Consider the following 23,231-nt stretch of genomic DNA (forward strand, 5'->3'; position numbering starts at 1 on the left):
AAAGGATGCAATGCTGTTTTCTAGTCTCTTGAACATAGCATACACTTTGTGCACATAGACACATGTAGGCAAAGCACACAGATAAAAACTAAAAATGGGAAAAAATGAATGCAAAAGACTGAAAAGATAAACCCCGTAAGAATATATTGCCCTATGTGTCATTCAGGAAAAAAAAAAGCTTTAAATAAGTGTGTCTTCTGGCTTTGAAATTGTAGAATTCTATAAAACTTGGTAGGAAAGAAGGAAAGAGAGGAGGGAGGGGGGAAGGAGGAGATTCCAGCACTAGCAGAACCAGTTCTCAATCCCCAGTCCCCTGCCTGCACTCTGCATACAAATATAAACACAGTTGTGAAAGAGAATATGAGCACATGGACACCAACATATGACACGTTTTCTTTTATTTAAAATAGAGCTCTTTATGCTTTACAGAAACAAGTGCAACGAGTGCTTAATTCATTGTCTTTGCCACTTTCCAAAACAATATGCTTTCTGAAAATGCATACATAAAAATATAACATTTAGGCAGAGAAGAATGTACACCTGGAGGCGGCAAGAAGTTATGCAATTGTATTAAAAAGCTTTAAAATAAATACTTTTTTATGACTAGCTGTTGGCAAAGTTAAACATTTTGGTATGAAGGCTATCACTGAGTTCTTACTAAATTCTAAAATATGATTATTTCTTAACAATATAAGTATACATGACTATAAAATGCATATGTTCGCAGATCCAAAAGTCATGAAACATCTGAATGTCATCCACGACTCTGTAGAACTCTGTTCAACCTTCAACAATGAAAACACAGCCGCACGACGATGCCCATCTGCGCAGTTTAGATACAATTTATCGCCCAGTTCTTATTTTAAAACCCAATTTATTTTTTTTTCACAGTCCTTATGTACATTCATTTGAGCCTGTGGAAGCCGACATCTTTTTACATACTTAAGAATACCAGCAAGCTTACCAAAAAAAAAAAAAAAAAAAAAAATCTTTACAACAGTGATTCTGCTCACAGTAGTTCAAGAGTTCAAGGTGTGTTTCGCAATGTCAAAATGCAATGGTTTTGACATGTGTAATATGTTCTTAGGTATAAGAAGAGAATCACTACCCCAAGAAAAGTATAATTAGTATTAGTGCTTTGAAAATTAATACAAAATCCTTTTTTTTTTTTATAGACCTGAATCCAATTTTTTCTTTTGAGACCCTTTTAAAACCTGAAACAACAATCAAGTGTAAACAATCCTATCCAGTTCAGGGTCAGGAGAGTACAAGAGCTTGATATAAGCCATTCTAGAAATGAACTGGAGTCTAATATTTTACTCAGATTCTCTCACTTGGTAAAGAGAACAGGAAACTGCTACATCTTTAAAATTGCCTAGATACTACTGTTCTGCCAATGAAAAACCAAACATATTGATAAATCTCTTAGTATGGTTAACTTTCTTAGAGCCTGACACTCAAGCCTCCCTTTACAGGTGAAGCAAATGAGTAGGTTCATCCACAGAATGAAAACTTGGTGGATGTATAGAAATTGAGGTTACTGTGCCTTGCAGCCAATGACTTAGGTTGGGGAAAAGATACACCCATCACCAGGATAAAGAGTCCACCTTGTTACTCTTGTTACTCTTGGGAATACAGAGAAGAAAAGTCAGAGTATTCTATTCTTCCAAATTCTGTGTTCAGTTTGCATATGTCAAGAACCATTTCTAAATTTAGCATCTATTTCATAATGATGGATAAGCCTGGGCATTTTATGTTGATATAGAAACACACAATGTCTTTCTCTGTAAGGTCTAGAACTGTCTCTATAGGGAAGAGCTAGTTCCAGCGCTCACCCCAGTCCTCAGCTGCCCCAATCTGTTGAGTTCCCTGTGGAGAATTTATATGTGGGATGCTGGAAAGAAAGGTGAATTTCCTACCACACTCAGGCTGTGTGAACAGTCAGATTCCTAAAACCCGGGGAAGAATTGCATATTCCAATGAAAGTGTTGGGTCCAGGAGGAAATTTTCTTGTAGTGTAACATAAACCAACAAGGAGAAAAATACATTTCTGGCATTATTAAAATGAGGATGAGCTGGAGCTCATATTCTCCCAAATGTTGTGTTCATCTATGACTAACTGCAGGAGAATCCTGGCAGCTATCAATATCAAATTTTAAAGTGGAGATCGTTACCTAATTTCAGCATAATCTGCATTCTAAGCAGCATGGCACATGGCTTAGTCTAAAAACATGGCAGAAGCAGAAGAGAGATGGCTTAGCAGTTAGAAGCACTGGCTGATGCTCTTCCAGAGGACCAAGTTCTGGTTTCCAGCACCCACATGGCAGCTTACAACTACCTGTAATTCTAGTTTCAGGGGATCAGACTCTTTTGGCCTACCCAAGCACCGGATATGCATATGGTACACAGACCCACATTCAATCAAAACTCCCATAACACATAAAAATAAATAAATAAAAATATTTCAAAGGATGGCAGGAATAAAACAAACCAATGGCTCAATTATCACAGGCGTAACATGAGCAATCACATTATGGGATATGTATTTCACAGTCTTTGTTCAAGTCGCTGTTGAAGCTGAGTTCAGCATGAAAGCAGAAGCGGACATTCTTTATGCACTAGCCAAAAGCTACAAGATAACCAGACAGTCTGACTAAAATGGAAGAGAAAGAAAGTCATGTCTGCCATTAACAGAGCCCTCTTCCCAGTGTCAGGAGAACGATCACTAATGAACTGGTGAGCCGAGGCCTCTTATACACAGTGGGGAAATTAAAACCTTGTTAAGACGTTCCGTGTGTAACAGTCTGGACAGGGCTCAAATACATGAAAGGACAGAGCTGAGTAGAGTGGTGGGGGCAGGGCTCAGGAAATCTGCCACCAGGGGAGACAATGATGTCAAAGACAAAACAAACAAGAGAGAGACTATAAATGACACTAAACATAGTCTCCAGTTCGTGTACCAAATCACCTTTCACCATTCCAACACACAAGGGAAAGGAACAATGCATTCAGGAAGGGAGCAAGGAAGGTCCAGAGGCTTCGATAATCATTATTCATACTAAGAATGCTTTCTTTTATCCTTCCTTTCCTCCTTTCTTCCTTCCTCACTTCCTTCCTTCCCTTCTTACCTCCTTCCTATCTTCCTTCTCTTACCAGTGCTGAAAATTGAACCCAAATCTTTTCACTTTCGAGGCAAGTCCTCTCGGCCTCTGCTCTACACCTCCAGCCAGCACTAAAACCCTCCACACACTAAATTTCTTCAATTACATTTCCAAACTCATCAGTGCTTCATGGCTTTTCTGCCTATCTCGATAACAACTTTTAGGTTTTTGCTTTGTCTATTTTCATTTTTTCCCTAGTGACCTTGGCCTAAGCCATCTATTTTAATAGAAATGCATCAACAAGTAGGGTCTGACCACCAGCACTGAATGGCATGTGATGTTAATATGTGCATGAAGCAGTGTTAAATCCATGCTGATTGACTTTTCAATTTGTAAACGTGGGCGAGGCTGCAGAAGTAGGTGTCACCACTGTGTTTCTACAACCATTAGCTGCCATCTAATGACCGGTCTTCAGTTTCTTCGTCTACAAAATATTAGAACCAAGATCTGAGGCTCAGAGTCCCTTTAACTTTTACATTCTCATTTTCATTTTGTGCTGTGGCACATATAAAAGAATTTAGAACACTAAGGGATTTCTTCTCCATTATAAATGTGCAATTCTATAATGATTAAGTTAAATAATAGCTATGTTTAAAAATAATTAGGAAGTAACTATAATTTTGGAAGGTGATGAAAGAACATCAAGTTTAATAGTAGAAGAAAGATAATGAAACGAAGCTAAGGTGGAGGGTAAAGAGAAAGCCAGGCACCAGGGAGTTTGCATCAGTATCCTCAGAAGAACATGAACACTATAGAAATTCTGACTAATACTAGACTTAATGAATGTTTTGCCTTCTAGATTTTCTTCCTTTGCCTCTTTCTTCCTTCTTCCTTTCTTCCTTTCTTTCTCTCTTTCTTTCTTTCTGTCCATCTATCTGTTTCTCTATCTTTTTTGGTTTAGTTTTAAAGAATCCTGCAAAAAAAAAAAAAATTAAAAGCCCTTAAAATGATGACTGTCTTCACTAAGACAGTGAATAAAATCTAAGTGAATATCAGGATCTGGAATTAAAACACAGTATTGTTATTCATGGAGATAATACATTCCACAAGTGAAAAAAGAGAGAGGGGAGCTTCAAAAACTACAGTGACACCATTTTAGGACACTAAGCATAAACATTTCTGAGTGATTGATAATATTAGTTTTTCAAGTTACATAAAGGAAACGAATACTGAAGAATTCAGCAACCAACTTGGATGCATTTGTTATTGTTCCCTAACTGCTTGATAGAAATCAAAATTTCCACATTTTAAATGAATTAATTTAGCCATGTAAATGTTCATATTTCCTTTCAAGAATCAGTCAAAAATCATTGCCTGCCAAGTAATTTCAAGTTGTTCTCTTGCTCCTTGTATGATGGCAGATGCCTGCTCCCTGCCTTCAGGCAGTGCACTGCGGTCTTCCCTGGGACTTTTGCTTCCACTCCAAGATTGCCCTGAGTTTGCTCTGTCTCAGTAAGTCCCATGGTGGCAAAATTCCAGGACAGTAGACATTTCTTTTATTTAATCATTCTGCAATAGACGAAGCACTCAAAACAATAAGTGATTGTGGAACTTCTGATCTAATGAATGTGTTGTAGTTTTTTTTTTTTCATTTTAAAATAAACGCCGATTTGAAACTCTTCAGACATTGCGATCAGGTTACTATTTTCATACAATTATGGAAATTTAAAATGCAAAGTTAATTGAAAAGTATAAAGATGAAAAGCAAGTGCTGCGCTTAAAATAGAGCATGACAGTCATGTTTCACTTAACTCTCATGGCAGAACATAAATTAAGAATTCTAGATGTGACATGCCAAATATTTTAGACGTGGAAGGATGCATACAACAGAGTCAGTACTGATTACAAACTCAAAACGCAGGACTTATAAGGCAACAAATTCATGCTCAAATGTAGACAACAAATAATGCGTTCTGTATTTCAAGAAGTGATGCTGTATATAAACCCCACCATTTTTTGCATACAGTACTAAAAATTCATAATAGCATTCCTAAGCTCTATGTTATACCCAGAGCCAAAATATCCATAAGGAGCAAAGCAATGGTGTCACTTTGCACCTAACCTAAGAAGATATTTTTGCTCGTAACAAAATTTACAAGGACCAAGTGTTACATAAGATTCCATCAAAAACACATAATACAAAATTGAACTGCATAGATATATACAGTAAATATGCCTTATGCTCTAAAAATTACTCTATTTTTTATAAGTGAGCAGTATCTATGTAGAACTATGTTGAGAGTTAAGCAAAAACTACAACTTCTATTGTTCCCTGACTACTTCTGTGGCTCTGCTCTTTAAGATTATTCACTTAGGGATTACAGTTCAGCAACAGAATAATGAGCAAAAGTCTCAAAATGTACCAATGTGCAGATTTCTCCACTGTGAAATCTAAACCAAGAAAATATAAGTTATGTTTGTATATACCCTGAAATAAATTATAAAACATAATGACCAAAATAAAGATGTTACAACACCCTCTTTTAAAATCTAGAAAATATACTTCCCTAACAGTGGTGAATGGAACAGGATAGAGTAGGTTTTTTTCATTGGATATCTGGATACAATCATTGAAGTAAATAATTCCATTGCCGTCATGTAGAAACTGTGAAATAAGATAATAGACATAAGCCAGCTCTCCCTTCGCACGGTTCTTCTTAACATCCATTCACGTAGGCGCACCTTTTGATGCTGATGATATAATTAGGCTGTAATATCTAAATAAAGATCCCTTCTAAATGTGTTGCAAATTGGAAGTGATTTTAAGACCTATTCTAGAAGCCATTGTCACATAGAACTCAAAGGCATCCCACTGCATATTTTATCTGTCAATTTACTCGCTTCCCTCATACTCACATGTCTTTCCCCACTCCCAAATTAGACTTTAAAATCCCCGAGGGCAGGACCTATCTATCTTGTTATTCCCTCTTGTACCCAATATTGTGGCAAGTAAGTTATGGGGTGCCCTGTGCTTATAAATGGATGAGGACATGACTGAGAATGGAAGTACATGCAAACTCCACAGCTGTCAGCTTTTGTTTCTCTTATCTCCACTTAGTCAAATGAGATGGATCGAGTAGCATATCTCCATAGTGATATGTAGACATCAAGTTACCCTCTTATGGGATACATAACGTATTCTTCACAACATCATTTACCATGTTGGGCTTTAGAAGATGCTAGATAGTAAAACTTCACCTTACTCATAATAGAAAGGCTACAATCAAATATTTACCCTTAAAAATATCCATGGAATGTGTCTTTGCTGCTAGAACTATCAAAGAATAGAATATGTTAACATATCACTTTTCAAGACCTTGTTAGAGTGCACATCCATTCTAACAACTTCTAGGTAGATGAAAGTTCTAAGGAATGGGGTTCGGGAAACTGTTTCAGAACACTGAAAGACGTTGAGTTAAACCATCTTCACTAAAGCCTATAGGACATTTGAAAGAAATATCTGGTGTCCTGTTAAATATTCTGAACTTCAAAAATGGAGAATAGAGGTAGATCCTCCAAACCCTTCCATGCATGGTCCCTGTTAAAAGGCCAGGAATGCCTTGTAATCACTGATGTGATCTTCTGTTACCAGTAAGGGGTTACACTCCTTCGGGAGAGTTCTCTGAACTCTCCTCAAATTCTTTCCGTGTTTATCTTTCTGTCATTTTCTTTCCAACCATGAACCTCAAAAGCAATGACATCTTATGACATACATCTTTAGAAAATGGATGTTTATAATTGGTCAATATTTGGCAATGTTCAGAAAACATTTTTTTTCATTATCGAATGGGATAATGATGACATTTCTTTGATGAAATTCTAATAGATTGGTTCTGAAATTCTAGAAAATCTATTATGGTCTTACAAAATACTCAATGCATTCACTATGTGACTAAATTTAAAATATTATAACTGATGATTGATCTTCCCACTTGGGAAGAAACGCTCTATGGGAATTCAAGGGAGTATAATGGCCAGCAAACTTCACAGTGCTAGTTGTCACAGGGTTCGTAACCAGCTCTGGCAAGAGCTCTGTGACTCTGGGCCATTTCACAGTGTTTGAGACATATGGACCTCTGTTATGTATCAGGAGGAGTAATGGCTCAGGTGGTTTTCGAACTACTTAGGGACAGCTGTCGTAGTGATGCAGAGTGGCAAATAGGCAGAGAAAGCAAGTCCTGAGAACGTGGTGTCACTTTGTTACTCCACCTTTCCACTCTTTAGATGTTAAAATTCTGAGCAAAATTTACTTTTTAAGGACCCAGTTAATTTTTACAGTTCCATTTCACCATAATATACAGTAGTTCACATTTTAAATATGTCTTCATCTCATTTGTGGATGCTCTTGGTTCAAGTACAACAAAAATTTAATATTTTTTTTACCATTGTATGTAGCTTATCTTATACTCATAACATCTTCCTCCTTAAATAAAAAGAAAAAACGAGTCGTGTCCCCTTTAAACATAAAACTAAGGACAACATGGAAACTGGGAAAGTCAAGACCTGCCCATGCTTAACTTTAGCGTTATCTTTACATGCTGCCTTTGGGACACTTCAACACTGTAGTGAGTCATCCTTGAGGTAGAACTAAAATAAAACACAGCAGAAAAGAAGCAAAAACATTTACACAAAGCGGGAGACGGGAAGGAAAGCTGTGAGCACTCTTCCTTTGCCTGTACGCAGAGCTAAGCTTTACAGTCTTCCTTGACACACAGCTGGGAGATGGTCTTCTTCACGCGCAGGGCTGTCAGGCGTGCTGCCCCGTTGGCGTACCAGCACTCACGCATTATTCTTCCCATGACCCGCAGCGCCTTCAGGAGAGAGAGAGACAGCAAAGGTTTGAGGTGTGCAGAACAGAGGATAAAAGAAGTGAAGTCAGAGATCAGGGGATGATCGAGGAAACTGGGCCAAACTTCTGTAAAAATCCTGTTATAAAGACACAAACGTTAACCTTGCAAAGACTAGCTGAAACTTCTGGGATGCGATGATGGCTATTTTTGAACTCTGCTAAGACAGGCGATGATAACTGAGTGCTGCGGTACAAGCTCATAGTTCCAGTACTGGGGAGGCGGAGGCAAAAGCAGCAGGAATTCAAGGTCAGGCCAATTCCATGAATCCCTGTCTCAAATAGAACAACTAAAAGGAGTCATGAGCTGTGGAAGGCTGTGGAAACGGTATCAATTCCCAGTCATATTTAATCAGATGCGCACACGCGTGAAAAGAAAGTCATCAGACTGGCAACTAAGATTTATACTTTCACCATTCATATTGTGTGTGGCGAACGATGGTCTGAGGGTAAATAGAAAAACTCAGTATAAACGAACTGTCAAAGAAAAAAAAAAAAAAAAAAGACATCCACTTAGGCGAGAAGTCAACGTAAAAGCAAGAAACATGAGAGACCCGGGGAGTCGCTGAAGATGGGCACCCCAGTAGCATATGCTCAACTACTAATGTAGAACCTCGGAGATGAGGGACCACATGTGAAAGACAGGAAAGTCAACACAAAGCAGAGAAGAAGTTGCAGATGGGAAAGGGAGGCCCTAGATTTAAGCAGGAAGCTTGAACTAGTGAGATGGCTCAGCAGGTAAAGGCATCTTTCCACTGAGCCTGGAAATCTAATTCAATCTCAGGACTCGCATGCGCAACGAGAAAACTGCTCCCCGCAGGTTGTCCTTTGGCCATTGCCACTATGCTCTGGTACATCCATGCATGTCCACATACATGTAAGAAAACAAACATAAAAAAAAAAGTGTGCTTGTGAATCTTCCTCCAAATGGAAGTCCCTAAGAAAATTCACTTACTTTGACTTTCGGTAAAGAAAAAAAAAAAAAAAAAAAAAAAAAAAAGAAGTCTGTCCTAATTTTTTCAGTAAACCTGAATTCATAATGAAATCTGCATTCAGAGAGGGAGGGGAAGGGTTGCCAATAATCAAAAAAAAAAAAATCAATCAAAACAATAAAGAGCAAAATCAGATCCATAAAGGAAAATATATTAAGAATCAATGATAATAAAAATATTAAAAAAGAAATAGAGCTCCAACTCTCTGGGGCGGGGGCGGGGGGGGGGGAACAATACTTTCAGAACCAGTAAAAGTTCTTGGTACGAAAATAAAGAATCTCGTAGATACGTTAAGTGGCAAATGAGACAAACCTGAGGCAGAAGCAAAGAAGTGGAAAATGAATCCACTAGAACAAGTAGGAAATACAGGTGACACAAAGTAGAATCTGAAAGGTATAATAGCAGACACTGAGTTTTCCAAAAATAGAAATGAAGACAATGAGAGAAGAATTATTTGAAGACATATTCTTACAGAATTTTCTAGAACAGAGGAAGGTCACAAGTCCTTAGAACTAGAGCAGTCTTTGTTCAAACAAGTTTAACCGCAAAACTGGGTTCAGTGGTGCACACTGTGACATTAGCACTCAGAGGCTACCGCAGGCGTTGTAGCAGAATTTTCCACGTCCAATCTATTTAAATATTAGTGCAGTAGGAGGCCCGTGATTGGACAGGGAAAAGGGAGGTGGGGCTAAGAGTTGGAGAGGCAGAGAGGATTGGAGAGAGGAGAAGCCAAGATGGAGGCAGATGGACAGGAAGAAGATCCCGATCCCCCGAGGTTTTAAATAGTCACAGGTACATATGAGTATCATCTAGGGATAGAATAATTGGAATAGCTTGTCTGATCTAGGTGGACAACTTGTATCATTATCATTTGGCTCTGAAATTATTGTGTGGGCATCTTGTGAGTTGAGAATTTATTGATGTATAAATCGGACTTGTTAATTATAAGCTTCTAGAGTTTTGTTTTGCTGGATTACTGGAAGGTGGGACTGCTGACCACAGGGGGGATTATGGCTGAAAGGGTAAGGGTGGTACTGAGGCAGCAAAATGGATCGCGTGGCCGGTTGCTGATGGGGCTGGTCTAGAGGCAGAGGCACAGAGACCATGCCAGGGCAGAGAGTTGCCAGCAGTAGCCTAGGATGCCTGCTGGTCATTTTTAATATTTCCTGCAACAGGAGTGTGGGCTACATGGAGAGAATGGAGAGAGCTTCAAAAACAAACAAACAAACAAACAAACAAACCCTGAAGTACCTACAACCAGAAAGACTAGCCATGAGACAGAAATTGCAGAACACTAAGGACAAAAAAGTTCCTAAAAGCAAGTAGAGGGCCGGAGAAATGCTCAGTAGTTAGGAGCACTCCTTCTTACAGAGGACCTGGGTTCTATTCCAAATACTCACATGGTGACTCACAGCCACCCATGACTCCAGTTCCAGGGAATCCAAACCCCTCTTCTGGGCTTCCTAGGATCCAGGCCAACACATGGTATATACACATACATGCAGGCAAAACACTCATTCACATAAAGACTAACACACATTTAAAGCAAGTAGAAATGACACTGAGGCAAACTCAAATTAACATCAAAGTCTATTTCCTTTTAATCTAAAAGGAAAAATATGTAGCAGTTAAAAAAAATCTTTTAAAGAGCAAAAGGTTACCTGATACCACTTTCAGGTAAGAGATTCCAAAATCAGAGGAAGAAAGAATGAGCAGAAATTTCATCTGTCTAAGTGGATGTGTCAGAAGAACTAATAGCTTCAAAACTTGTTGGACATATATATTTATATACTGCCACTCTCCTTTTATAATTTTTAAGTGTGTTTGTGTGTGTGTGTGTGTGTGTGTGTGTGTGTGTGTGGTCATATACCCTTGAGCTGGAGTTACAGACAGTTGTGAGCTTCTGAGAACCAAATTCTGGTCCTATGTGAAAGCAGCAAGTGGTCTTAACCACTGAGCCATCTTTCCAGTCCTGCAAAATGGATAATCTTATATGTCAATTTGACAGAATTTAGAATCACCTTGGTAACACATTGGTTGCATATGTTCATGAGGTTATTTCCAGAAAGGATTAATAGAAAGTACAGGATTCATCTGAAATGTAGCTGACCTTATCCCATGGGCTGATGCCCTGGACTGAATGACTGCCTGTCTGGTGTCATGCACCTCTCCATGATGGTCAGGCACTCTCATGCTCTGGGACCATGAGACTCCAGCTAAATGCCTTCTTTTTAAGTTGCTTTGGTCATGGTGTGTCTTCACATCAATAGAAAACTAACTAAGACACAGTGTGTCCAGCTGCTGTGTTCCGGCTGGCATGCCTTTCCCATCATAATGTTGTTTCCTTCAAGCTTAGAGCTAAGCTTAACACTTCCTTCCTTAGGTTCTTGTCATTAGGTATTCTGTCACAGCAACTATAATATATTCACTATTACATTTAGTGGCATCCTTTTTAACAATGCTAACTATAAATCACATATGATAACTAATACTAGAACAAAGAAATATCCACACAGGAAAATGCTACATAGAAATGAAAATGGACAGATTTTTATATGTCTGTGTGTAATGAAAAAAATAAGAACACATGTAACAGGTTTTACTCCTAATTTTCATGAACACATAAATGCAAGTATTTTTCAGGATATATCTATATATGTGGTAAAATCTAAATAAAACCAGGGAATAATAAAATCATTAATATCAACATTAACAGCTCAAGCAGAAAATTCCTCAAAGATTTCTGAAAATAATCTGCTTTTCAAACTGTGTATTGACAGGTTTTCATTTAATTATTATCCTTTATATCCCTCATGTGACTACAACTAACAATATCAGAAAAATTAATTCTTTCAGTATGGTATACAAGTCTCTAAGTCTGATTCTCAGGTAAATATAGAGTTGAGGTAAGTAGACAAAAGACAAAAATACTAACACTTGCCTTAAAGGAAAGGATTAAAATCCTGGAAGAGGGCAACAGATGAAGTAAAAGAGCAACTAAGTAAAACAATCCTATAAGAAAACAAAAAGTAACATGTCACCTAAATGGCTTAGTTATTATGTTCAACTATGGCAGAAAATAAAGTGAATGGGACTGAGAGGTGGAGGCACCGAAGAGAGGAGCTCTGCCCTTCCTCTGTCTGACAAGAGCTTACAGGCAGCAAAATGAGCACTGCGTGCCCATCATGGCTTGGTCAGAGTCCAGTATTGCTTGTGCAAACAAGACAGATAACAACTGGATCTAAGGTGAGGGGGTTTATTGTATGAGGGAGATTAAGGTTTCAGATAGTCTGAGATCAAGCATAAAGTACCAGCTATAGTACAATTACCCACGGACTTTGCTCATGCCCTTCAGTTCCCAACTCCTTGCCCTGTGATGGGGCCGTGCCACTGGTTCTGCTAGGAGGCAAGAGAGGAAACTTTGTATTCCTTGTGGGGAACCCTGAAGAGCCACGATGCACCTCTGTTTCCTTTGTTGGCCAGATGTCCAGACCTGGATGTCAGGGAGCAGTGAGGATGAGAATTGAGCCACCTTGGGGAGGACATACATCCAGAACAATCACCCAAGCCAGAGAGGACTTCAGAGGAGCACTACTCACTGTCCTGTTGTCTAAAACCATCTGAGCTTCAGGGTTTGCGTCATAGACACATACTACCAGAGAGAATAAAATCCCTCTAAAGATGTAAAACAAAGGTACCCTTCATAATGGAATGAATTAAGCAACTGGGTTTAGGAAAAAAAAAAACCTACACATTCTCTGAAAATGTTTGCTGATGCTAGTCTGAACAACGAAAAAGAAAGAAATGTGTAAGAACATAGTTTATGTTGTTCTCCAGGAGATGAAGAAGGGGAAGAGAGGAGAAGGGGTGGAGGGCAGAGGAGAGTGACTGGGGAGGAGCATGACAGAGGAGGAAGAGACAGGGGAGGATGACTGGGGAGGAGCATGACAGAGAAGGAAAATGCAGGGGATGATGACTGGGGAGGAGCATGACAGATGAGGAAGAGACAGGGGAGGATGACTGGGGAGGAGCATGACAGAGAAGGAAAATGCAGGGGAGGATGACTGGGGAGGAGCATGACAGGGAGGAGGAAAAGACAGGGGAGGATGACTGGGGAGGAGCATGACAGGGAGGAGGAAGAGAAAGGAAGAGAACATAGTAGCCTTACTTCACAGCTTTGCCACTGGTTTGGGAGATTTGGTCGGAGTTTCTGATCACAGACAACCTTCCTCATTTCTTCTATCGAAGGATCTGAAGGCACCATGTCATAGTAAGGCAACTGGTACTCCTCAACAACTCCTATAAGAAAGATGAAAATACATTTTCCTACATGTATCATCAATAATGATGCATATTTCAAGTTAATAACACTGACTTCCGCCCAACACACACGGTATCCTGGAAAAATAGAGCCTCACATTTGTTAAAATAATATATCTCTGTAAAATAGACTTCACTTCAAATCACTCCATTAAATACTTATATAGAGTTATGATACTTATAATATAAAGTAAACTTTTATAAGATGTAAAGTTAATAAAGGTATCATATGTAATACATAAAACACTGCATAAATAATGTACATAATTTTACAATATATTATAAAACAAATATCATCGCCAATAAAAGCATTGTGACTTTTTATTTCATAAATTGTCACTATATAATAAAAATGTAATCCTAATTTCCCTAATTGCAATATCTATAGCAGAACATCAGGGCTCTGTAAATAGAGTATATTTACCTACAAAACAACTGTTTTGGTTTTAGAATGTCCAGGTATCTGGTTCATCAGGTACATTTCTACTGCCAAACCTTTCTAAATGATCCATACATATACAGACACATATGTGCACACACACGCACACACACACACACACACACACACACACACACACACACATACATGCATGCACACACACATGCACATAGGAAATCCTAAGCCAAGCTGCATCCTACCTGCATCTCACTTACAAGGGAATACCTGTAAACTGCTTTAAGCAGCATTTAACTTTTCTCCACTGATACAGCAATTTCATTACTCTCATTTCTCTTACGAATTCCTAGGCTCTGCAGAGCAGTCGTGGGCAAGAGGTGAGCTACCACTCATTTCTCCACTCTATTTAGTCTGGTGTTGCAGTTTACATCACGGGAGAAAGAGGAAGGAAAGCTTGGGAAACAGAAGGCTCACAGACCTGCTGCCTTGGCAAGCCATTTAGCTTCTCTGGGGTAAGTGTAGGGATACCAGCTGCCTCCAGACTCCAATCAGATAATTTTCAAGTGACTCAAAATAGTCATGTGGGCATCAGAATAATCAGAACTGTCACCCTCATCTAAGCAGAATTCAAAAGATAACCTCCACACACTCCACAGGAGGTTCCTCTTTTGCCTCTGTAAAGAAATCACTGAATGGAACTCTCTTAACTATTCAGAAACAGTTCAGTATGGTGAGGAGAAAATAAAGAAAATCACATCTTGTTCTCGGTGTCTAGGGAAGGGGAACAACGGGTATTTCCAAAAGCTTACCTCCAACTGAACACCTTCGAGCTATTTCCCAGTAAACCAGCCCCACCGAATAGATGTCAGCTCGCTTGAAGGACTCAAAGATGCTCAGGTTCATTGTATCATCAAGCATTTCGGGAGCCATGTACCTTCAAAAACGTGCACATTGAGCTTGGTGCAGTGAAACACGACTTTAATACATTTTGATACAAAACATAAATCAAAGTAACACATCAGTTTCAAGAGAATATCTCAGATACCATAATAGGGTGGAATAAAAGTAAATAACACAGTATTGACACAGCCATCATTTTTGAAACATTTTAAACAAAGGTAAAGGTTTTAAAATTTCACATTGTGGCAGGATCAACAGCAGCCCAGTACTTGGAAGGAGTAAATTGGGAAGGTCCACAAGGAAAGCACTCAATAACTGAAATGCAGCTCAATGCCTCAAGAATCTGTCATCATAGAAAGTTCCCTTCTAACAAGCAGGGGATTTCCCTCACCACAGGGGGCTCGATTGCCAACCCACAGCTACATGGTATTCCACAAATATTTTATCAGAATGAAGAATGTTATTACGTACTATGACCAAGAAAAGTATATCCTTGTTCAAACAAAGTTTAATGGAAGAAGGCTTATACTCACAGGACCTGACAGAGTCTAACTGGCCCATACAGAGTTGGGCATTTTTCCAGACTATATAATCTTTGGGATTTTTTCAAAGTATTGGGCTCCTCCAAAGAAAAGCAGCACCCAAGCCTTGCCTGAGTGTCCCTGATGGGGGACTAGTAAGAGAGATGCCCTTATTAAGAAAAGAAGAGATGTCCGTTAGGGCTGCTCATTCTGAACGTGCTTCGCTGGGGTGACACTGCCTACTAAGTCTACAGCAGACAGCAGATGGCTTGCACTCATTGTCCTGAAATCTCAGCTGGCTCAGTAGCCAGCTCTACCTCCTTAGAAATTCTCTAGTCTCAAGTGCTTTAGTGTGTCCAGGAAAATAAGTTGACTGTTGTGATTCCAAGGTCAAGAACTCTGGAATTGTGAAAAAGTACCACGAATCCCGGAACCCAAGTAAAGGACAGGGAAGTGAACTAGCTGAGGAGCCACCTGCTGGTCAGACAAGGAAACACAGCAGACACGTGGTGACTGATGAGCCTGTCACAGCCACAGCTGGCGTGCTCCTTTTACTTCCTGCCTCCCCCTGGTGACATCATACTCTGTCCCTTGGAGGTGGAAATGGAATTCAAATGCATATTACCGCAAAACACTTTATTCTGTGAGACTAGGGGCAAGTCTGGCTATCAATAAAATACAAATTGATACACAATATCTTTGTGTGTTAAGAGCATGGATTATCACATAAATGACTTAATTATATATCGTCCCTAACCTATCTATTCCAGTGCACTGGTTTTGCTTGGGTTCTTTAAAACTCGAGCCTGTACAACAAGACCTGAATTTCAGTTCACTGATGATACACAAGGGTGTTAGAGTTCCGAGGTGGTTTCTTTTGATTTTTCCAAGAAAGACATCAAAAAATGTGTCACATTGCCAGGGCATGCCAATTGTCTCTTTGCCACGGCCATGCGCTAGATTCTGGCCCCAATTGGCTACTTCACCTGGCTAAAAAGTCAACCCTCTGTCTTTGTAATCCCACCTTGTGGTCACTGGTGTCTCTATATCTCCAGAAAGACTTGGTTGTTTTTTTTTTTTCAGCCTAACATTTTTTCACATTTGGACACACATCACAAGTGCTCAGGGTGTTTAATCAACCATTTAAGCTTTAGTAAGCCACCAAGGAAAGCCATCTTACCTCTTGGTTCCCACTTTAGGATTCTGGGGTATGTCTATAGTGTTCATGATAGAATCGTGCTTCACAGCCAGCCCTAAGTCAGCTATGGCACAAGTGTCACATTTTTTGACTAGGATATTCTTTGACTTTATATCTCGGTGAGCAATAGCAGGCTTACCTATAAAGCATAAGAAAAGTATGTTAAATTTTTTTTCTCAGTGAAGCAAACCATTTAGAAGACTTAGCTCAAAAGTCACCTCCTCAGACACATTGTCTCTGACTGCACCCAAGTCCAGCTGATCTTTCTAAGTAGTCTCCTCTTCAAACTCCAAGCCAAGTGAGGGCAGACTCTTGCTTTGTGCTCAAGCAGTTCCAATATGAGGAGCACCAGGTGACCATTGTGAACATTAATAACCAGACTGTTCAGTAAATGACTTACAGCTACTATTTTGAGTGATTACAATAGAGCAAGTGTTTTCTAACAAAACATTTACTCAAACTTTTACTGCCCTAGAATAGTAATTCCCAAATGAGAACAGAAGGACCAAGGGGGTCCTTAAAACCACTGTACATATACACCACCATTTCTTCACTTACTTCAAACAAAACCATATAGGGAGACAAATAGTATAAAGAGGAGCATGTGTGAAATTTCAGACAATGGGCTAGATATTTAATATATTTTCAAAAATGTAAAACAAACACCACTCTTTTTACTACATTGCATTAGAAAGCTATAAAACATTTGGAAGCTGTTACTCACATTAATATTTAATTGGCTAATTACAGTCCCTTGAAGTAAACATTTTTTTCAATTTCTCAATGAAAATCTTTAATGTGGAAATTATTAATAAATATAACCTACATTTACCAAAACCTTGTGGCTTTCAATAATTTTTAAGAGTATAAAGGGGTCATGAACCTAGTGGCCTGTTTAAACTAATGACATGAGAGTCACTTTCCAGTAGGCTCAGCAAATCAACAAGACAGGGCATATCTTTTGGCCTTCACGTATGATATTCATATATTCTTTTCTATCTTTTTTGAGACAGTTCCAGCCTAGCATGGAACTCACATGGAGCCCTGGATGACCTCAAACTCACCGGCAATCCTTCTGTCCCAGCTTCCCCCCACCCGGTTTCTACTCACGGTCACATTATCTTTACCAAATTACATTTTAATTATCAAAAGCAAGCATTTATATCATCTGCAATAGATGACTGTATTTGCCTTGACCACCAAGACAAGAACTCCAGGTATGCAGTCTATTGGCAAGGATGGAGCTACTGAGATGAAAATACATCAGGAATATCATGTGTGGTGCTGAGACTACGAGAAAGATGCTTTCATCGTGACCAGAACCTCACTTTTGTGAAGGACTTCCACTGTTCCTCTGTATTTGGTGATGGTACTAATTAAAATAAAGTCAATACAAAGGCCAGCTTTCTGGAAGGCGATACAGACCTTGAGTACCCACGATCTCCATGTGCAGGTGAGCCAGACCACTCGCTATGGAAAGCGCCAGCTTGACCATTCCAGCCACAGTCACTATGTTTCTGTTCAAATAGTCATACAAGGAGCCCTGCTCGTGATACTCTGACACAAGCCAGAGTTGTGTCCAAGTTCCATTATCTGTTGAGAGAACATCATTTGTTGTTGTAAATGCTGAGGAAGAAAAAGAGCACTTTTTCAACTCTTGTAGATGTGGGTACCATGGGAGCTTCCATTGAAACAGGAAGTTGTGTAAGGTAGTTCTAATAAATGAGTGATCCTTCTCCTGTATGCATTCATCAGTAGTTGCTGGTGATAGTTAGAGCAGTGCAGGGCAACCTTCTGAGAGAGGCACTGTGGGAGAAACTTCCGAGAGGCAACTTTGGCCTCAGGATGGCCTTGCACATTACTATTAAGCATTTAAGAACGATTAAGGCAATAAATCCGAAGAAATTTACACCATAATTACTACCATGGGAGTGCTGACATTCTAACAATGTCCGAGAAATTTGCCTAAAAAAATAGGAAGTCATGCATTCCAAACAGTTTTATAAAGAGCCAAGATGTTGCTAGATATTCTCAGATAGCATGCCCATTTAAACAAAAACTAGCCTGTCATATTTTTTAAAAAGCTGTTTAAGCAGACTAGAAGTTAGCTTAGGGTTCCAACCGTTAGATGTAGCTCTCTAAACAGTGTCTGTGACAGTTTGGGCAACCCTGACCAGTCCCGAGATTCCTGAGCAGTTTGCTTGGATGCTGCCCAGCCAGGTGCTACATGTTCAGGAGCAGGAGGTTGTCCGAAGATCTCATTTCCACAACCAGGCAGTGAGAAATTTTCACGACTTACAAAAGCTCACTAACTCTAAAGCTCACTAACAAGCTCCAGACAGTAAACCCACCCTCGGACTCCCCGCTGATCCCATTCGTAGGCATTGTCTCTCACAAGGGCTATAAGTTAAAAGTGTGACTGTTATACGAAATAAATAATTTGTGAAAGTGATATCAGAGACCGTGTAGGATCTGTACAACTGACTGACAAGTAAGGATATGCCCAAGGCAATCCAGTTGCATGCAAGGAAACAAGAATGGCCTCTTTAGGGCACTAGCTTTAAACTAGTTCATCAAGACGAGCTGTAGGGCTGCTTCCTGCTGCACTAATATCACTGCTGGGTAACCTGACCAGGAAATAGCTCAGCTCAACATTGGCAGGGGTTTGGAAAGTGGGTCCTTAGCTGTGTAACAAAATGTCTAGTTTTCAAAACTCTTGGAGATAGTGTTAAAGTATATGTCCTTAAGAAGTTGGAAAGAAGGACTGGAGAAATGGCTCAGCAGTTAAGAGCATGGGCTGCTCTTCCACAGGACCCAGGTTCAATTCCCAGCATCCACATAGTGGCTCACAATAAATTGTAGCTCCAATTCCAGAGGATCCAGTGTCCTCTTCTGGCCTCACTGGGCACTAGGCACAGACATGCATGCAGACAAACTACCCAAACACTGAAATAATAATCATAATCATAATCATAATAGATAGATAGATAGATAGATAGATAGATAGATAGATAGATAGATAGATAGATAGAACCTGTGAAGAACTTTCTGTCTTAGCTCAGCTCTCCTTCACTCTCTCAACAAATCCTAACTAGAAAACTAAATTATAATCAAAATATGCAAAACTGTTAAAGATCTCTTTTTCCATCTAATTAATAAGAAATGCCAAATTATTATTTCCATTCTTAATATTAACAGTGATATTATTACAATATATTATATATTATTTTCATATTACATAATATATAACATATAACATAATATAATATATTGTTGATATTACTACTATTAATATTAATAATGAGTATAAAATATTATCATGTTTCTATTAGACAAAAGTGGAGGGTTTTTTTTTAATTTTCCAGGAAATAGTAAATGTGTAAAATTCACACATAATTTAGTTTAAACACTTTTGCTTTTTTTATGAGAATGTAACTGTGGCTGCATCAAAGTTCTTCATTATATTAAAATTATTAAAGTTCCAGTTTGAAACCTGACCGGATTGAGTTTCCTCATTTCTGTCTGCATTTCCTCTTTTTGTACAATAAAATGAGTCAAAGCTTTGTAGGAATGGGAAAGCCACAGAGGTGATCCACCAACTCCATCCTTCCCTCACTACCCCAGCATGTGTACAATATTTTGAGAGTACTGGCTTTAAATATACCAGATAGGTGATGATCTGTTTTTCTCTGGGACACTAAAACAACTCATAATTATTATCTGACAGTGTTAAACTTCAAATTCTGAGGCATGGTTAAACTAACAATGATAGCAAACACCACTAAAAATCTCCTAACTCATTCTCACACTGTCTAGGGGTACACGTGCTAAGATCTGGACACCCGCAGGAATAGCCTGTGATGTAGCCGATAAACCCAGCAGATAAACAACAGCCATTCAAAGTTCCAATAACATCCCACTGGCCAGCACACCTAAATGCCCTCCCTCCACATTCCAAAATGCTCCAGATCTTTCCGTGACCCAGAGTGACTAAAGACAGGACAACTAGACTACTAAAGACATGATAACTAGACTAGTAGATTTTCCTAGGATTGGTGCAAATATCAGCCTTGCTACGTCATCATGACTCTACACCAATCATTTGCTGCCGCACTTCACTGTTTAGTTATGTGCATTTGTATGTGGGAAAGAAAAGAGGATTTTCTTAATAAAGAAGATAGAGTTGTATGTGTTTTCCTGAGACACTGGTGAAGATGCTCCCAGGCAAGCGACCCAACACTGTTGCTTGCGGGTCCTGGCAAGCCTGACCTTACCTTTGTTGTCAGCTGCGATGAAACCGAGGATGTTCTCGTGTCTCAGCATCACCGTCTGATAAATTTCCGCCTCACGGAACCAAGATCTCTCATCCCTGGAGGAGAATATTTTCACAGCCACATCTTCTCCACACCATCTTCCGTGCCACACTTCCCCAAACCGACCTTTTCCTACGATTTCTTGAAGTACAATTGTCCTTGCGATTGTTCTTTGAACCAAGAGAGGCAGACCTAGTCAAAGAAAGGGCAGCCTGATCATTCAAACAAAAGTCACAATGCCAGTGACGGTCGCTGTGACATAGAAAGCAAACACTTAGGCACTTTAGCATGTTAAATTTGAAGAAATAAGCATCATTACAACCAACTGTAATGCTAAGGCATGACCTATAAAATATCCTAAATTAAGCCAGGCAGTGGCGGTGCATGCCTTTAATCCCAGTACTTGGGAGGCAGAGGCAGGCAGAATTCTGAGTTCAAGGCCAGCCTGGTCTAGAGTGAGTTCCAGAACAGTCAAGGCTATACAGAGAAATCCTGTCTCAGGAAAAAAAAAGTCCTAAATTATTAATTTCTCTTCTCTTATTCACAAACAAAACTTTTTAAACACAGCATGCCGCAGATATCTGATTTCTAAGAATTGTGGCAAATCCTGCTAATTTTCTCACAAAGCCAGTCTGACTCAAAGGAAACCATGCATGGCTAACACGTGAAATGCATGGCTCTGGTACTACTGCAAAGGGAAAACCTTCTTCATGATATTTTTTCAAAACAAAATTAAAATGTTCATGTAAGTAATCAAATTCAATGACACAGTAAGATAGGAACGCTACACGGAGAATATGTTTCTGAGAAATAAATGCCAAGAAAACACATTCTTGGTATATGTATAACGCTCATCAATTTTTGTTGTGGTTGTTTTAAGACGGGTCTTAATATGTATCCCTGGGTGATCTGGAAGTCACAGTGCAGAGCAAGCTGGCTTCAAGCTCCCAGAGACCTGCCTGCCTCTGACTCTCAAGTGCTAGGACTAACAGTACATTGCACCATGTCCAAACCGATTGTATTTTTAAAACAATAACTCTACTTCTAAAATTCTATTTTATAGAATTAATGCAAAATGTAGAGAATTTATGCAAAATTATAGAATACGTTGCTATTTATACTAAAGAAAAAGGAGGTCTTTGAAATGTGAAATATGGTGAGGATGTGCTAGCATAGATACATCATCTAGTCACTACAAGCAGGATTCTCATCTTCTGTGAGCTTTAGCCCTGTTCTCCAGGAAATGAGACAATATAAAAGTTAAGATGGAGACTGAGCAGCTAGCACTGTAGCTGGCATAATGCATGATAAATAACGGCTACACTCTTAATATTACAGCAGGCTTAGAATGGATCATGTAAGATGAACACTGATAGTGCTGTTAGTAAAGGTATTCCAATGACACCGGAGGCTGCTTTGCTACACTCTTAATTGGAAACAGGGTAGGAAACTTTAACTCTATGAGTTTGTAGCTTTTCAGACTATGGATAGAAAAGAAACTGAAGCACATGACAGAATCGGAGTGAGTTATAATATTCTTTCTTCTCACTTGCTTCATTTTCAATATAAGGTCCACGAGGTTTTATCATTCCTATAATTGTATTGCAGATAGGCTACAGCATAAGCGTATTGTAGAAAATCAGCTTGGTAATTGTCATTGTCCTCAGGTGGCTGGACAAAACAATGCCCGTGTGGCTCCTCCGGGCATTGTCCCCTGCTCCAAGAATGAGCCAGTGTTTACACAGATGTTCTCATCTCCAGTAGAACCACCCACGACGGTGAAGAGGCACAGACTATAAATTCACTGGTATGAGCCTCAACAATTAGTCACCAAGCCCCACAGTCCAAAAGTTCTTTGGGGACCATCTGGTTCAGCCTCATCATCTATCGATGAGAAAATTGGAACCTGACAGTAATCAGACCTAAAGGGAGTCTGCTGCTGCCAGAGGCTGTCCCAGAATGCTTTGTCCCCCAGAGGAGACAGACCTGCACTCCTCTCTATGGAAAGGAAGACGTGCAACAATAAATAGCCAGGGTTATCTTTGTAGGCTTCACTCAATGTGTTTGGCACAACGTGATACTAACAATTAACCCCTCTCTGCATCATCATTGACAAAGAAAGAAAGGAACCAGTGAAGTTTTCATGCTGTGGTTGATGCAACAGCCAATTGATGGACAAAGAAGAACGTGTAAGGGGGTCAGTGGGGTGAGCAGGGTGAGGCAGGAGAACGAGAGCTGCTTCACAAAGCAAATCACAAAATGAATGCTATACACCTCCAGGCTGCATTTGAACAGAAACTTTGTCTCTTGCTATGAGTTCATTTGAATCTTTTCACCAGGGATTATAGAAAGCTGATGTCTGGCTTGTGTCACCGTCTGTCAGAATGCTATACAGTAAAACAAAGAAGCAGGCTCCCCACTTCCTTAAAAAGCCGCCAGAGACAAAGCTCACTCTCAAGCAGAGTCCAATAAAACATCGTTTGTTTTCACTTTGTAAGCTCTCCGTCTCTTTGAAATTTGTCCCTGACCTGGTCATGGATAAGCTTCGTAATCAGGGTTTTTCAATATTCGACAAAGCTGCCT

General features: G+C 39.4%; 1 protein-coding gene and 1 long non-coding RNA gene across 7 annotated transcripts in view; one reads left to right on the forward strand and one right to left on the reverse strand.

The window, feature by feature from the left end:
• Positions 1-381: 381 nt before the first annotated feature.
• The window catches only part of Acvr1c (activin A receptor, type IC), a 90,444-nt gene continuing 67,594 nt past the window's right edge, over positions 382-23,231 (reverse strand). For 5 of the 6 annotated variants that reach the window (XM_006498086.4, NM_001111030.1, XM_011239108.2 and 2 more), the window contains 6 exons: positions 20,610-20,840; positions 17,761-17,928; positions 16,318-16,474; positions 14,526-14,650; positions 13,168-13,298; positions 382-7,972 (listed from right to left, as the gene is read on the reverse strand). In XM_006498086.4, coding sequence (XP_006498149.1) covers positions 7,847-7,972; positions 13,168-13,298; positions 14,526-14,650; positions 16,318-16,474; positions 17,761-17,928; positions 20,610-20,840 — 938 coding nt within the window. In that variant the 3' untranslated portion in view covers positions 382-7,846. The remainder of the gene's footprint in view (positions 7,973-13,167; positions 13,299-14,525; positions 14,651-16,317; positions 16,475-17,760; positions 17,929-20,609; positions 20,841-23,231) is intronic. The other variant, XR_374097.4, reaches the window with a different exon arrangement.
• On the forward strand, positions 9,708-19,831 carry Gm13544 (predicted gene 13544). Its single transcript, NR_040365.1, has 4 exons — positions 9,708-9,791; positions 12,483-12,693; positions 14,067-14,228; positions 17,349-19,831. It is a non-coding gene; the product is annotated as a predicted gene 13544 (long non-coding RNA).

This window comes from Mus musculus, chromosome 2, assembly GCF_000001635.26.
Source record: "Mus musculus strain C57BL/6J chromosome 2, GRCm38.p6 C57BL/6J".
NCBI classification, from domain to species: domain Eukaryota; kingdom Metazoa; phylum Chordata; class Mammalia; order Rodentia; family Muridae; genus Mus; species Mus musculus.